The sequence below is a fragment of the Mirounga leonina genome, unplaced genomic scaffold, assembly GCF_011800145.1.
Source record: "Mirounga leonina isolate KUSES-001 unplaced genomic scaffold, KU_Mleo_1.0 Mir_195, whole genome shotgun sequence".
NCBI classification, from domain to species: domain Eukaryota; kingdom Metazoa; phylum Chordata; class Mammalia; order Carnivora; family Phocidae; genus Mirounga; species Mirounga leonina.
In genome coordinates, this window is record NW_023270490.1 from 5,152,177 (window position 1) to 5,168,762 (window position 16,586).

Genomic DNA, 16,586 nt, shown 5'->3' on the forward strand with positions numbered 1-16,586 from the left:
TTCTTAACATATATTGCATTATTTGTTTCAGAGGTACAGATCTGAGATTCAACAGTCTTGCACAATTCACAGCGCTTACCAGAGCACATACCCTCCCCAGTGTCTATCATCCAGTCCCCCCATCCCTCCCACCCCACCCCCCACTCCAACAACACTCAGTTTGATTCCTGCGATTAAGAATTCCTCATATCAGTGAGATCATATGATACATGTCTTTCTCTGTTTGACTTATTTCACTCAACATAATACCCTCCAGTTCCATCCACGTCGTTGCAAATGGCAAGATCTCATTCCTTTTGATGGCTGCATAATATTCCATTGTACATATATACCACATCTTCTTTATCCATTCATTGGAGCCATTTTTGATTGTCACAATTGGACAGGGATGCCATTGGCGTCTAGTGGGTAGAGGGGCCAGAGATACTGCTAAACATACACTACACAGAACCACCTCCCACGACAAATAGGTATCTGGTCCAATTAGCTAGTTGCAAAACTCTGTTCCAGCAGGCATGCCAGCCACTGAAAATAATCACTGATATTTATGGAGCTGTTACTACTTGAAGGTCACTATACTAAGCATTTTGCATGCACAGTCTCATTTAAGTCATTCGCTGCTCATATAAAGTAGGGAATATTATTATTCTCATCTTAAAAGGAAATTTGGAAACCTGGATGACTGGTCCAGAGACATTAGACTAGTAAGTGGTGGATTCAGGAGTCACACTCCGGTCTTCTTACTTCCAAACCCTGCAGATATCTAGGAAGGCTAAATGTCATATTCCACTAGGTGAGCCTAGTTCTTCACTAACTTCTACGGAGCTAGGGAAGAGAAAGCGTTCTTACATCACCAGAGCGCCCTAAAACCATTTGGATATGTGCTAATGTACGAATTTTCTTAGTTCCTGGAACCTCCTATTCTTTTAGAAGTACAGGCACATAGAGCCAGGATTGCTTGTCTCTCCTGGACAACAGGATCATGATCATAGGTCATTAGAGTCTTCTAGATGTTGTTTCTCCCCCTCTCTACCCAATAGAAGCAAATCAGATCATATCTCTGTTTTTTTTTTTCCTTGAAGAAATCCAGAGTTGAAATGTAAGCTTTTTAATAAAATGCAGTTGCATGATTAATTGCCACTCCTAGCCCCTGTAGACCAAGAACTGTTAGTTTATCTGGTGGGCTGAGAGGCATATTGCTTACTTTGAGGTTTTTCTGGTCTTTTGTTTGTTTCTTTCCACTTGGAAGCCCTGAAACTTCAGTGAAACACATCAGGCTGGCAGGGGCTCTGATTTTTTTTATGGGAAGATCCAACTGACATGAGGTTCTAACTGCGTTAACATCTCCCTTGGAACCATTCTTGAAATATGATTGTTTAAAGAAAGGTGGCAGGTGTCCAGTAAGTACCCCTGTTAATTTTATAGCTGGCTGCTGAGTTAGCATGCTCCAGTGTCAGGCTCTGCCTTACCTCCTGACTGATTTAAATTAATACCCTGGGTTTAGCACCTGCAGGAGTGAAAGAAGCTCAGGTGACATTTGGCAGAAGGTACTGAATAATTACCACGCGTGAGTGCTTCTCTTTACCAGCCAGAGAGAGTCTCTTTTGTGCTTTTGACATCATTTTAAGAGAAACTTTTAGGTATGCCAAGTATATGTGAAAATCGACATTGTATGTACAAATTATTTTTCTTAAAGGGAGTGCACAAATATGTGAAAAGTTTTTTGGGTTTTTTTTTGTTTGTTTCCCCCTGTAATTGATGAGTTTACAGGACCACTCTTCTAACATAAATTGTTGAATATTCTCTATTTCTCCTTTTGATTCTAAGCTACTTAGTAACCTCTCATTCCTGAATATTTTAGGAAACATATACCCATTCTTATTAAATGATCGGAAGCAAATTGACAAACAAAGAGTACTCCATTCTTCCTGCCATGTTGAGCGGAGAAATTGGCATAAACACGTCCTGGATCTCACATGCAGGCTTGCTTAGAAGTGTGATTCTTTTCTTTTGCAAGAAAATGCCAACTACAGTTGTGCCATTTATGTGGCCTTTGATTCCCCATTAGCATTTATCTCAAGAGTAATTTTAATTATAAAGGTAATGCACCCGTATTATAAATATTCCTTTAATGGAGACAGGTGTAAAAGAGAAGAGAGAGCTCTCCTTTCTACTCTATGGAGTAAGCTTTTTAGTAATCATCTTCAAGAGATCTGTGCTAGGTGTGAGGGTGTGAACACAGACAAGGCAAGGCCACATCATACATAAGAAGCTTAGCCAGGTCCCTTCTACCTCCTTGTTGTGATTTTAACATGTGAAATCCCTAAAGGAAAGGATGACTTTCTCATGACCTTTGGGGAAAACCTCTCGTCAGTACATCCTGTCTTGTGGCCATCATTTTTAAGAAAAATTTTTATGTATATTTTTTATTTTATTTATTTATTTTTCTAGCTTTCTTGAGGTAGCATTGACTTATAACATTGTTTAAGTTTAAAGTGTACAGTTTGTATATTGCAAAATGATTACCACAGTGAGTTTAGTTAATACCTTCACTACCCCACGTAATTATCATTTTTGTGTGTGTGGTTGAGAACATTTAAGTTCTACTCTCTTAGGCAACTTTGAAGTATACAATACAGTATTTTTCACTGTAGTCACAATGCTGTACCTTAGATCCCCAGAACTTAACCTTCTAACTGAAAGTTTGTGCCCTGTGCTCATCTCCTCATTTTCCCCACCCTCCAGTCCTTGGTACCACCATTCTACTGTCTGATTTTGTGAGTTTGGCTTTTTTATATTCCACGTACAAGTGAGATCATATGGTATTTTTCTTTCTCTGTCTGACTTATTTCACTTAGCATAATGCCCTCGAGGTCTATCCATGGTGTTACAAATAGCAGGATTTACTTCTCGTTTACGGCTAATATTACAGTGTGTGTGTGTGTGTGTGTGTGTGTGTGACATATGCCACGTTTTCTTTATGCATTTCATCCATTGGTGGGCACTTGGCTGTTCCCATGTTTTGGCTATTGTAAATAATGCTGCCGTGAACATGGGGTGCACATATTTCTTTGAGATGGTGATTTCATTTTCTTTGAATATATACCCAGAAGTAGAATAGCTGGATCATATGGCAATTCTATTTTTAGTTTTTTGAACAGCCTCCATACGGTTTTCCACGTGGCTGTACCAATTTATATTCCTGCCAACAGTGCACAAGTATTTCCTTTTCTCCACATGCTCTCTGATACTTGTTATCTCGTCTCGTTTTTCATATTAGCCGTTCTAACAGGTGTGAGGTGATATCCTATTGTGGTTTTGATTTCCCTGATGATTAGTGATGCTGGATGTATTTTCATGAACCTGTTGGCCATTTCTGTGGTGCAGCCGTCTTCCTGCAGGCGATGATCCACTAGTGTATGTGACCACTTTATATGTGATGGTACCTCACATTCTAGAAGGGTGTAGTAAAAATGAGTCATTTCCCTCTTACATCAAATGTTTGCTGAGTGCACCCTAAGAGCCTAGTGCAGTTCCAAGCACTGTAGATGTAGCAGTGAATGAAACATACAAGTGTTCTGCCCTTTTGACATTCATTCTGTAGAGGAAAGGGGATACAGACAATAATAGACATTTTAAAAAGTAAAAGAGATGTTAGATTGTTTAAGTCCACAGCAAAAACTAAAGTCATTCAACAGAAAGTGCCACAGGAGGGAGTGAAATTTTAAATAGGGTTAGTGGGACTGGCTTTGCCAAGTCAGTGATGCCTGACAAAAACTCCAGGAAGAATCGGGGAGAGAGCATTCCACCCAGAAGAAGGAGGTGGGGAAAAGGTGCCGAGGTGGGGGGTATATGTGGAGTGTGCAAAGAAGAGCCAATGGGCTGGCATGACTGGGGCAGAATAAGGGATGGGGGAGCAATGTATGTAAAGGTAGAGATGCAACAGGGTCAGGCTGTGTGGGGCTTGAAGACCACTGTAAAGAATTTGGCTTTAGTCTTAGTTGGGGTGGTACTGGGGGTGGCAGGTAGAGGTGGGTCACTGCAAGGTTCAAAGAAAGAGTCCCCGAGACCTTCTGCGCCAATAATAATCTATGGTGTTACAAGTAGCAGGATCTACTTCCTTTTTATGGCTAATATTACAGTGTGTGTGTGTGTGTGTGTATACACACACACACACATATATATATGCCACATTTTCTTTATGCATTTCATCCATTGGTGGGCACTTGGGCTGGCATGACTGGGGCAGAATAAGGGAAACAAAAATGATCTCCCAGGTAATCGCCAACGCCAAGGCTAGACAAGATTTTTTGGACAAGATTAAATTCTTTACTACATAGGAAGTGGTAAGCAAAGAAGTGACATGGTCTCACTTTTTTTTTTAACTAGACTCTCAGGCTAAAACCAATTAGGAAGATGTTGTAGTGCTCACAGTGAGGACAAGAATGGCTACAAGGATGTTGGTGACAATGAACGTAGGCTTAAGTGTTTGGATACTGACATCTTTTGAAGCTAAAGCCAAAAGGATGTACTGACTGGCTGGACATGAGTTGGGAGAGAGAGGAGTCAGGATCCTCCAGGAGCAGCTCAAACTGCGGAGGAACTCCGGGGTGGGGTAAGAGGGGCAGTGTGGGGATGATTGGACTTCAGTTTCGGGTATATTAATGTCAAGGCTTGTTCAGCAGTTTCCCTCTGGTGCTAACCCAACTTTTCATTCTCCTGGGGATGAGGAAAGCCACACATGGTGTTTGAGTTTAAAAATTGTGAAAGGCACTTCCATTCGCTACAGCAGGAAGAATGAGGGGCAAATGGCGCTAGATCTAGGTCAGGGCATGGGGAAGCAAAAGGTCTGGGCAAATAGACCTAGATCTAGGTCAGGGCATGGGGAAGCAAAAGGGGAAAAGGGGATGTTTCTTTGACTTTACCTGTTATGTGATTAAGAACAGATAAAATTAATAAATCACTGTCTCTTACACGAGCCATGTTTTATGACTTTGGATAGTTTAGCTTAGTTTTGTTTTGTTTTCATAAACTCTCAAGTCCATACACATGGGGTTAGAATTTAAATCTAAAAAGTGCTAATGTGCACATTTAAGGGAACCGTTAGGAAGTCTGGTGATGCCGATAGCGAAGCCACGGGAGAAAGGACATCATGTGACAATCAGTGCACCCTCCGAATTGGGACCTTATCTTCACCTCGCTCACTGGGCTGATGAGCTTTTTTTTTTTTAATTTTATTTTATTATGTTATGTTAATCACCATACATCACATCATTAGTTTTTGATGTAGTGTTCCATGATTCATTGTTTGCGTAGAACACCCAGTGCTCCATGCAGAATGTGCCCTCTTTAATACCCATCACCAGGCTAACCCACCCCCCCCACCCCCCTCACCTCTAGAACCCTCAGTTTGTTTCTCAGAGTCCATAGTCTCTCATGGTTCTGATGAGCTTTATTTAAGTTGTTGCTAACACTCCGGAACAGACACAGTATACTACTTCACTGGGGCTGGAGAAACAAAACCCCCAGTCATTTGCATTGTAGTTTTTATTTAGTGAAAGCTGCTGGTTTTCTTAATGGGAGAATCCTATTCCTGAATTCGTATTTCCATTCTCAAAGAAGAACTTTGCATTATTCTGTTTTCATAGCCCATGAGCCTCAAACATAGACTTTCTTCCCCAGCCACATACCTTCCACCACCAGGCATCTTTTGCTCGCTTCCCCACTGTTCCGGGATGTGGTCTCCCGCGTTTCCTTCCAGGCAAAAATGCGGTTTTGCCTCCCTCCTGAAGTTTTCCGTGAGGACCACGTCCTCATTGGCTTTGACATTTTAAAGGGTTAAAATAACAACAACAAATCCCAGTTCAGTGCTTACCTTGATACAAGATCCTTTGCTAAAGATAAAATATAATTTCCCAGTACCCTCAGAGGTTTCGGTGATTTTATTACTCAAATTTGGGATATGAGCTCGTGGAAACTTGGAGAGGTCAGGATACTTGACCATGATTCCAGCATATGAGGGAACTGGAGGAGACTCTGTCTTCCCTACCTCTCTCCCACCCCACCTCGAGGAGGGCTCCAGGAAGCACATCCACATTTCCCCAAATGTGGGGTGATTTTAGTGATAGAGGCATAACTAAATGAATGTGACTCGCACAGCAATGAAGTCTTTTTCTTCCCAATTACCTTTTTGACCCTTTTGATTAAATTATAGAAAAAACATTTCAGTGGGGTGCTAGCACATCTAAAACACATCTTCTAACACTTTTCTAATTTGCCTGTGTTACTAACAGTGAGCACGTGTCCCGTTCAGATCTTTGACAAGAGGACCTAGACAGAGTTCAATAACATGTTTTGTTTTCATTGCATTCATTTTCACGTCTGCCTTCAATGTATGGCGGAGCATACCGGCTTATGATTATTGATTTGGTGGCTCATGGACAATACATTTGTTAAAAGGAGGAGAAACCTGAGTTGATTTTAAAAGTATTAAATAGGCAGCACAAAGATTTGACGACCGAAAGTTGTGCAAGAATGACTTGACATTCCGCAGAGCTGCCGCATGCTCGGCGGCCTGAGTAGAACAGTGATGCATCATGTAGGGTCTTACACTGATTTCTCTTTCACACCCCACTGGTCTCAGGAAAGGACAGGACAGTCATCCCATTAGCAGGCAGCCCAGATTGCCTGGTCTCCAGCTAACACACACACACACACACACACAGACATACACACTGGCAGGGTCACCTGCCACCGTGTCTCAAGCTGAGATCCACTAGGCTGTGGCACCAGTGACTGGAATGGGCTAGACCACACAGACCACAGGCGGGGGGTGTACTCTCTGCTTCGACCTGAATACCGTCTGTGGCGAAGCAGCAGCTCCCCTGAACCCAGAAGCTGCCTTATGTGTATAACCTCTCTACCACTAACCCGTAAGTTCGGTGCTCCCTCGACCCCTTGTGTTTGGTCTATTTCAGTGCTTCTCAGCTGGAGACATTTTGCCACCTCAGGGACATTTTTCAATGTCCAGAGAGAATTTGGGTTGTCACAACTTGAGGATACTACTGGCAGCCAGTGGATAGACACCAGAGATGCCGCTCAACATCCTACAACACACAGGACGTTCCTACAGCCAAGAGTGATCTGGCCATACAATATTGCCGATGTGCCAGTGTAGAGAGCCCCTGTTCTAAGTTACAAGCTCCTAACAGACCTTTTCCCAGATTTTTCTTCAAGCTGGAGCCACCAGATCCCATGTGCTTAAGCCTCTTTACTTCGTTCTGTATGTCTGTGTGTCTGTTTTTCTTACCATGGTGTCTCTGGCCCGCTGTAGCCACAGAGGGGAAAGGGTCACACTCCATTTGTTCACCTCACTTTCACGGACAAATCAACGTCACCGTTCTGCAATGCTTTGCTCCTAATTTTGTGTCTGTTCTGTGAGGTGCTTCTGATCGATTTCTCTCAAGTTTTTGGCTCCTGATTTTCTCTGTTACTATGTAACATCAACACCCACCCCTTTCCCCGACTATACTTTGCTTATCAGCTGCTTCTCTGACCACTAAGGCTCATTGTACCATGATGTTAGTCTCGAACCAATTCACTTATATAGATCTTACTTAGCCAAGTAAATTGTAAACTCCTGGAAGAAACATCCCAGGTCTTTACCTCTACATCCCTTGCTGCTCTTCTTATGATTTGCCTTATGTTTGTCTGACAAGTACTGTATTCTTTCAAATATTACGTAATCGTAAATGTGAAATGTAACATTGACTTAATAACCACTTTGCAGGGGTGGAGAGAAGAAAAGATTACCATAAATACACATGTTGAGTATAAGATACATCCTGCTTGTCACAGTGTCCAAAAATTCTAAACACACAGGGACGCACACACATGCCCACGCACAAAATACATCTTGACCGTGAGGCAATGTAGAACTGACTTGGATTCTGATCTCTTAAGTTCGCTTCTTAATACTGTCTGCCATGAGGTCATTTATTTTGGTTTTCATAATTGCAATCCCATTAGTATTTTTCTCATACAGGATGTTGGTGTGAAATGTCATTGGCAAAGAGAGGGAACAGTTTCCAAAGTTGGGCATTCGTGCCTCTGGGAACTGTTGCCCTCAGGTGGCAACTCTGCAGAATGAAGCCCCCGGAGCTCCAGGAGCATAGGCGGTCCCTCCTGCCACCGTCTCCCTGGTGTGCTGGGTCACTCAACTTTGTCCCACCTCAAGGCGTTCTGTGTGCAGTTCCTTGCCAGACTGTTCTTCCTGCTTTCTCTGCCAGAGCCCTGCCCTCCCCAGAGTGGCTCTATGAAACCTTAATTTAAATAAAACTTCCTCAAGGAAGCCAGGGTCAAGTTCTTCGTTATACCTTTGCCTACCACCACCTGCTATTTCACAAGCCATTCTACAGTTCTTTATTGAGTGCCAGATATAGGGCAAGCCATGGTGTAGGCACTGGTTGAGGAACTGTGAATAAATCAGGAACAAATCTCGTCTACATGGAGCTTACCTACCAGTGGAATAATGGACGTGAAGGTTTCCTTTGTGTACTCACAAATCCTGTCTAACACTTTCAGGACATTTAGGTGATGGTTACTATCCTATTTATTTTACAAATGGAAATGCAGGTGTAGAGAGGCTAATGTGTACCAGCTCGTAAAGCTGGCAAGGGGACAACCTAGCCAGGCAGTCTGGAATCCAGATTTGCTTCTTATTTCACTCTGCCTGATACAGACTTGTTATATGCAGGCATGAGTAAATTTCCCAGTGCTTTCTGAGCTCCTGATTGTCTTCTAGATTCTTGACTAAATTGCATAATCATCGTTTGGAGTGACAGGCTTATCATGTAGACAAAGTAATTCTGGGGAAATTCAACACTGTTAAGTGTATCTGTAGTGGCCACCATGTTCTTATGTCTGAATCCTTATCTTCACAAAGGACGTAGGAAAGACCCAACTAAAACTCATTATTTTACCTTCTCTGGGCTCTGGGTTTCCATCTGCTGGCTTCTGTTAGCATAAGGCCATGAGGAAAGAGTGTTGGGACATTTGGGACCACTTTGGTTGCTGGAAAAGTGTCCAAGGTAAAAGTCAGTGGGTAAAGTGGAAAAAAAAAAAAAAGGGATCCAGATTGATTTTGGAAATGAAAGAATCCTTAAAGCCTTTGTCTCTGAGGAAAGAACAGAATCTGGGAGTCATAGAATCCTTCTTCCACCTCTGTGCTGGATGACATAGTCTCTGATGAGCTTCTGATTCATGGGCAGTCGTGAAAACACAGTTTTGCTCAGGTGCCCCTTTGAAAGTGGGAAGCCAGAGTACTGGGATTATACTAAGAATCAAGAAACAGCTTTATATTAATCTTTGCTTCTTGACCAAAAAAAAAAATCAGCACTGTGTTAGCCTAGAATGAATGGTTTCCTGCCCATATTAACAACTAATTGGAAATTTTGTTTCTAGTTAACTTCGTTTAGTAAATGTGGACAAGAATCCTGAACTCATGTGAAATAAAGGGGTCTGGTTTCATGGAGTATTCTAGGTCCTCCATGCATGGAAGTTTTTGGAGCTGGATTTTCAAAAGCTTTTTGTTTTTGTTTTCACAGGATGTGTGAAACTGGGGAAGGGCTGTTTATCTTTCAAACGCGAGATGGGGAGGCCATCTACCAGAAGGTCCACTCTGCTGCCTTGGCAATAGCTGAGCAGCATGATCGCTTGCTCCAAAGCGTGAAAAATTCAATGGTACGTCTGGAATGTCTTCCTTATGACCCAGTGCATACCCGTGTAGAATGCAATCTTAGAATCTTTATGCTGAAAATACGGCCTGCATTATTTGAGCAGATGGCTTTCTCCTGTACTCCACAGTGTATTACTTGGATTTAATAACATCCTTGCAAAGCCTCAAGAGCCAGCTGGTAGCACAGTAACCAGACATCCCTGTTTATCTACTTTGTGCCTCGATTATTACTTGTGTGTGTCTTCATCAGTTTGGGCTCTTACAGCAAATACCATAGAACTGGGTGGCTTATCAACAATAGAAATTTATGTATTTCTCACTGGGAGGCCTGGAAGTCCAAGATCAAGGTGCTGGCCTACTCAGTGACTGGTGGCACCGCTTTCCTGGTTCATAGATGGCTACCTTTTCTGTCTCACTGATGGATGGGGCAAGGGAGCCCTCTGGGGTCTCTTTCATGAGGGCACTAATCCCAATTGTCAGGGTTCTGCCCTCATGACATAATGTCCTCCCAAAGGCCCCACCTGCTAACCCCATGACCTTGGAGGTTAAAATTTCAATATATGAATTTGGGGAGGGGACATCATCATTAGTCCACTGTCATGAGTATGTTCATCAGAATCAATTTGGATGCATATGGATATCTGTGGACACAACTATGTAGATGATCTACCTACAGATATATATTTATAGCTGTACCAGACATTATCATTTCAGTTGGTAACGGGCCAGAGAGAAGAGGGGTGAGGGGTGAAATGTCAAAAGCCCAAGCCCGGAAGACTGTTGATGAGACCATGGGCTCCATGTACTGGGCTCTTGATTTTTTCCAGAGAAGCCAAGGATTTGAGTCTGTATATAATATCTTGTAGTTTGTAACTGTTGGAAATGAATTCTAGTTAAAACCAGCAACAAAACAGTAATACTTTGTGGGCCAAGGGAAACCTGTCCAGAGACTCCATCCTGCCCAGAGCCATGCATCTCCCATCTCTGGTTGATCAACCTTCATGGACATTGATATATAAAGACAGCACAAACACAAATACACATGAGTGTATAGCTCTCTGGGAATACCTCCGCTGTTCATTGCATTGTGCTAGGGACTGTGACTTGCACAGAGAGTTAGGATTGAAATCTTAACGCACAACAGTTAAATAATACAAATCATGCATCATGGCTGCAAATACATGCATAAAGCTTCACATCTGGAAGGAAATCTGCAAAACCAAAAGGAACTGGGTTGGCATGGTAAGATTAGGGTAGTTTGAAAATTTATGATTTAAACATGTGGAGTGGTTGGATTTAAAGAGGGGGGAAAAACATGCCAGAAATATGATCTGTCCCAGAGAAGCCTCAGATTATTCCCAAATGACTTGTTCATGCAGTGGTCTGGGATTTTAGAGCAGAGATCAGCAAAACTTTCTGTAAAGGGCCAACCAGTAAATACTTTAGGCTTTGTGGAGTAAGATGGTCTCTGTTGCAACTACTTAACTCTGCCCCTTGTTGTGCAGAAGCAACCATAGGTAAAAACATAATCCAGTGGACATGACTTTGCTGCAAAGCAACTTTATTCATGGACACTGAAATTCAAATTTTGTGAAATTTTCACACATCATGAAATATTCTCTTGATTTTCTCCCCACCGATTTCAAAATATTTTTTTAACTAATGCAGTCTTGGTATTCATTTCCCCATATGCTTACCAATTCTGGATATTGCTATAGAGATGGATGGATGGATGGATGGATGGATGGATGGATGGATGGATGGATGGATAGATAGATAGGTAGGTAGATAGGTAGGTAGGTAGGTAGATAGATAGATAGATAGATAGATAGATAGATAGATAGACAGACAGGCAGACAGATGGCTGTAAAGTAGAATTCAAGTCACTTGGAACTTTACAGGGCAATATGTCATTGCATTAAAATTGTTTAGCTGTCCCATTAGATGCCTTTAAGGATCTGAAGGAGTTTTTCCAAGATTACCTTACTGGTAAAGCCATCAATTAGCATAAGTTGTTTTGTGCTTGAAAGGCAGGTTCTATATGTACATGTTTTTCCATTTACAACCTCCTCATTACTTCCACTAAAAATTAATCAGGAATACGAGTAATTCATTTAGATTATCTCTTTGCAAATTTAACTGGAAAATAATGTTGTTTGCTCTTAATTTGCTCTATGCTTAACGAGTTCCATAAAATGAATATGATTTTTAAAGCAACAAAATCCTATTTTAAATGGAAATGAGTAAGCTTCAAAATGGGATCTGAATCTCAGGGACGTTAAGTGGGGATTATGAAATGCTGAAAATTAATGTACGTGAGTCAGTCCCCGATTTGGGGAGAAAAGAGATACCCCATGACAGTGAAGCAAATGAAGACAATCCTGCTGGCCCACCCTCCCAGGGTTACAGTACTGCGTTTTCCGGTAACTGGGAACGGATCCACGTAGATCTGGCTATATTCTCAACCTGGAATTGCATGTTCACCACTACTGGCTTCTCTGAGATAGTCAAGGTCATAAATGGAGAAAGATGGCGATGCTCATCTCTGGGCTTAGCCTCATTAGAAAGTCCTGGCCCACTGTTGGCTGCCTCTGTCATAAAACTCTGAAGACTGCCTCTACAGACAGATGCTTCCCCGTGGGGCCTGTATCAGTTTGAAGTTACAGCCTTAAGTGCATTGGGATCAGACTTGTGACCTGAACCCAGCAGCTGTAAAGAGGAGGCTTGTGGGTCCCGTCCCAGCAACAATGATAATAGTGATAGGATGAATCTTGGCTCCAAAGATGTGTCCTAATCCCTGGAACCTATGAATGTGTCCTTATGTGGCGAAAGGGATTTTGCAGATGTGATCAAGTTAAGGCTCTTGAGATGGGGAGATTATCCTAGATCATCCAGGTGAGCCAGTGTTACCACAAGGGTCCTTGTGAGAGGGAAACAGGAGGAGTAAGAGTCAGAGGGTGATGTGATAGTGGAAACAGAGGGACAGAGAGGGAGATGTGAAGTTTGTATGCTGATGGCTTTGAAGGTAGAAGAGAGAGATGTGACCCAAAGGATGTGGGTGCCCCTAAATGCTGGAGAAGGTAAACATTCTCCCCTGGAACCTCCAGAAGAACCCAGCCCGGCCAACACCTTGACTTCAGCTCGGTGAACTGACTTTGGACATCTGGCCCCCAGAGCTGTAAGAGGACACATTTAGGTTGTTTTAAGCCCCCGAGTCCTGGTAATTTGTTACCACAGCCGTAGGAAGCGAGTACAATAATGATATCCATAACACTAAATATGTATCTTGTCTCTACTCTGTAACAAGTAATATTTTTAGGGCTTTCTAACCCTACGACCACTGCTGAATGGGAGACCCAAGGCCACCAGCTTGGAAGTTATGGGACTCAAATTTGGAGGAGGTGTCCTGGGGTAGCCCCCACTTTTCTCCTCACAACCTGTTTTCTTTGTCCTTCATGAGATTAGCTTGCTGTTCTAAAAATACCGAATTAGTGACCGGCATTTAAAAATTGAGAGGTTTCACATAAAACTCAGATTTCTGTGCTATCTTTAAAAAGTGAAAAGGTCTGACAGCAATGATCTCACACCCCCACAAGGCAACAACAATCAGATACGCCCAGTCCTGTCTGCCCTCTTTGGACAGATTGGGGGGCTTCACTTCCCCACAGTCCCTACCTCCCCCTTTTGTTACTCTCCGCAAGTGGTCCTTCTCTGCGTGTTGGCTACCCATGCTGTGGACAATCAATGTCTGGCCTGTTGTTTTCAACATCTATGCACCATAACACAACACACATTTGCCATCTCATAGTTGCTCTGGGCCAGGAGTGTTGGTGTGGCTTAAGTTTCTCACAAAGCTCAGATGCCTCAGGCGCATCTCAGGGTTAGACTGGGGAAGGATCTACTCATGAGCGAGCGGGGTTATTGGTGGGTTTAGTTGCTTGTAACAGTCGGATTGCATGCCTCAGTTTGTTGCTGGCTGTGACCTGGAGGCCATCCTTAGCTCCCAGAGGCCACTGTCAGCTCTCTACTGCATGGGCTCCCCCAACACACCACTGACTTCCTTGCAGACTGCAAACCATGCAATCCTATGTATCCTAACCATGCAAGTGACATCCTGTCGCCCTCTCTGCTGATTAAAAGCAGGTCACAAGTCCTTCCCGTAGTCAGGGAAGGGGTCCACACAGAGTGTGAACACCTGGAGGAATAGACCTTGGAGGCCGCCATCTTGGTGTTTGTCGCCACACCGCACAAACTTCCGGAATAGTATTTATTTAGTGCTTTGATTTTACCTTTGTAAATATTTCCTACTTGAGGGTGCTTTGCTGATAATACCGTGCACTTACCGGCCATCTGCTGTCCTCCTTTAGTCTCTTCCATCATAGCAGCCAATACCATCTACCAAGCCTCCTATAATATGCCAGGCACTTCACTTGCTCTTTCTCTCATCACTACCTTAACTGGATGGCAGACTCATTCATTCATTCCTATTCATTTGTTCATTCAAGAATGTTCATTGAGGACCTGACATGCTCTGCTCTGTGCTCCAGGATATAGTGGTGAATGGACAGTAAGGCTCAAGCTTTCATCGGGCTCACAATTCAAAAGAGTATTATTCATGACCTTTGACCTGGGGGGAATCACAGTCTCTATCAGAGACATGAGAAAACTCACTCTCAGTGTGGTTCAGTCACCTACTTGGAGGCACGGAACTCCTTACTACTGGAGCCAGGAATGGGAGATCCTTTTGTCTGATTCCTAAACCTCTACCTCTGGCTACAGTGCCTTGCTCCCTTGGAGACTGTGAAAGCTCTTATAGCCCTCATATGTCCCCACTAAGACCTGGCTTACTGTTTGCAAATTACCTTGAATATCAGAGTGCCTTTCAGAAATATCTATCAACTTAGAGTACGCCTAAGAAGATCACAGTTACAAGAAATCCCATTTCTTTGGGTAGTGTTGGCACCAAATAGCAATATTATATCTCAAAATTCCTCTCGAACATTCTCGCTTTTTAAATGCAACGTGTTGTTATTCTGTACTCTAAGTGAGTGCTGGAGGCTGGGGTAGCTGGAGTATCAGGAGGGAGGGAAAGACCAACTATTGAATGAGACTGAGCAGCAAGAACTTGTTTGCTCACCAGCCACCAGCTGGCCTCCTGGAGAAGCTGCAGGGACTCTGCAGGGACAGCTCGGGACTCCCCCGAGCAGCTTTTGCTATTTTTGCCACCTTGAAGATCAGTGTCTGTGACAAAGTCTAATTTTGGACCAAGGAGTGGCGGTGTGTGGGATGTTCCTCATTCCACTCCTGGGCCTGTCGTTTTTAGAATTTCCTTCAAGGCAAATTGAGTGACAAGATGGAGAAAGACTAATTTAGCAGGCTCTCCCTAGGGGCTGCAAGTGAGGCTCCATCCAGGTGACATTGAAGCCCCAGGCACAACTTCTCCCTTGTGCTCTAGAGCCCTGGACGGCACCCAGGTTTGAGAGTTCATCTGAACCATTCTTTGTCACATCTTTTTTTGTTTGCCTAATTGATAGGTTCACTTCCAAACTTGGTTTTGCAAATAAAATGTAATGAATTTGTAGAATTCAAGTGACACTCTTCCACAATTCTGGAAACCACAGTAATTCTTACTCAGCTTAATTTAAAAAGCCATAAACTATTCCATTTTTTTAAAATAGAGAATCAAAGAAATCATAGAATCAATTTCATTACTATTCAGACACTGAAGTAAGCTCTTCCCTGCTGGGTTTTTTTAAATCTTTTTTTTTTTTTTTAAATGTATATAAACACTCTTCTCCCAGCTCAACCTGCCTCTCTGTTCCCACCACTCCCCCTCAAAAAAATCAGGTTTTATCTCTTCTCGTCTTTGTGGGCTCTGGTTAATTGGGTTAACTTATGGATTGATTTATTCATTATTTAATTAATTTGTTCGTTTCTTTGTTTATTGTGTTGTGCTTAAAGCAATTATCAGCTTTTTTCCCCTCCCAAATAAACCCTTTTTATATCCTGGCATAATAATTATGATTCAAAAACCTTTTAGCGAACACCCATCTACTGCTTGCAAAGAAAGCATTGTAGTAAGTCTTATGGAGAACATAAACATTAAAAAAAAACCCTTTTGAATCTTTACAGAAGCTTAAAATTTCGATAAGGAGTTATGATTTATACCTTTCAGTGCATGCAACGGTATAATCCTGTGAGTTCAGTTTGCTACGATCTCACTGGAGGACAATTTGTCTTTATTTATCAAAATTAAACTCACTTATCTCTTTATCAGCAATAGTACTGCCAGGAATTTACTCTAAAGATAGGACAGAAACAGATGAAACTCAGATTTCTTCCTTAAATTTGCTATGACTTTTGTTTCCATATATTAGGGGGGAAATGTCATTTTCGGAGAAGGTCCTTTCCAGTCTCTTATAATAACTTAGTAACTTGCGACATGCAGTGGTGGATTTTAGTAGTCCTTTTCCTTGGTTATTAAGTGCTGCCCTAGCTTATGCAATTCCTCCTTGTAGCTAGGCTCCTGTGACCTAGCCATGGTCACGGTCAGCTGGTGGCTGTGTCTCTACAGGGAAAGGAATGATGCTAACAGGTTGTAGCTTTGTTTGGAAACTCTGACACTAATACTATGTTTAAGATGGCAGCTCTGTAAGTAGGCAGCCCATGGAAAGCCCGATGGTGGTAAGAGACAGGGATGGTGTTGGGGATGGAGAGACAAGTTGGATCATTTCAGTGCCATTTTTAATCGATTTTGAGAAGTTAGGAAATGAGGGATGTATCCATCTCCACCAAGGGTTGGTAAACATTTTCTGTAAAGGGTCAGATGGTAAATATTTTATGTTTTGTG

General features: G+C 42.5%; 1 protein-coding gene across 1 annotated transcript in view; it reads left to right on the plus strand.

Moving 5' to 3' along the window:
• The window catches only part of DOK5 (docking protein 5), a 162,423-nt gene that overhangs the window by 119,197 nt on the left and 26,640 nt on the right, over nucleotides 1-16,586 (plus strand). Inside the window, exon 6 of the mRNA XM_035025425.1 lies at nucleotides 9,606-9,741. Within this exon, the coding sequence (XP_034881316.1) occupies nucleotides 9,606-9,741 (136 nt within the window). The remainder of the gene's footprint in view (nucleotides 1-9,605; nucleotides 9,742-16,586) is intronic.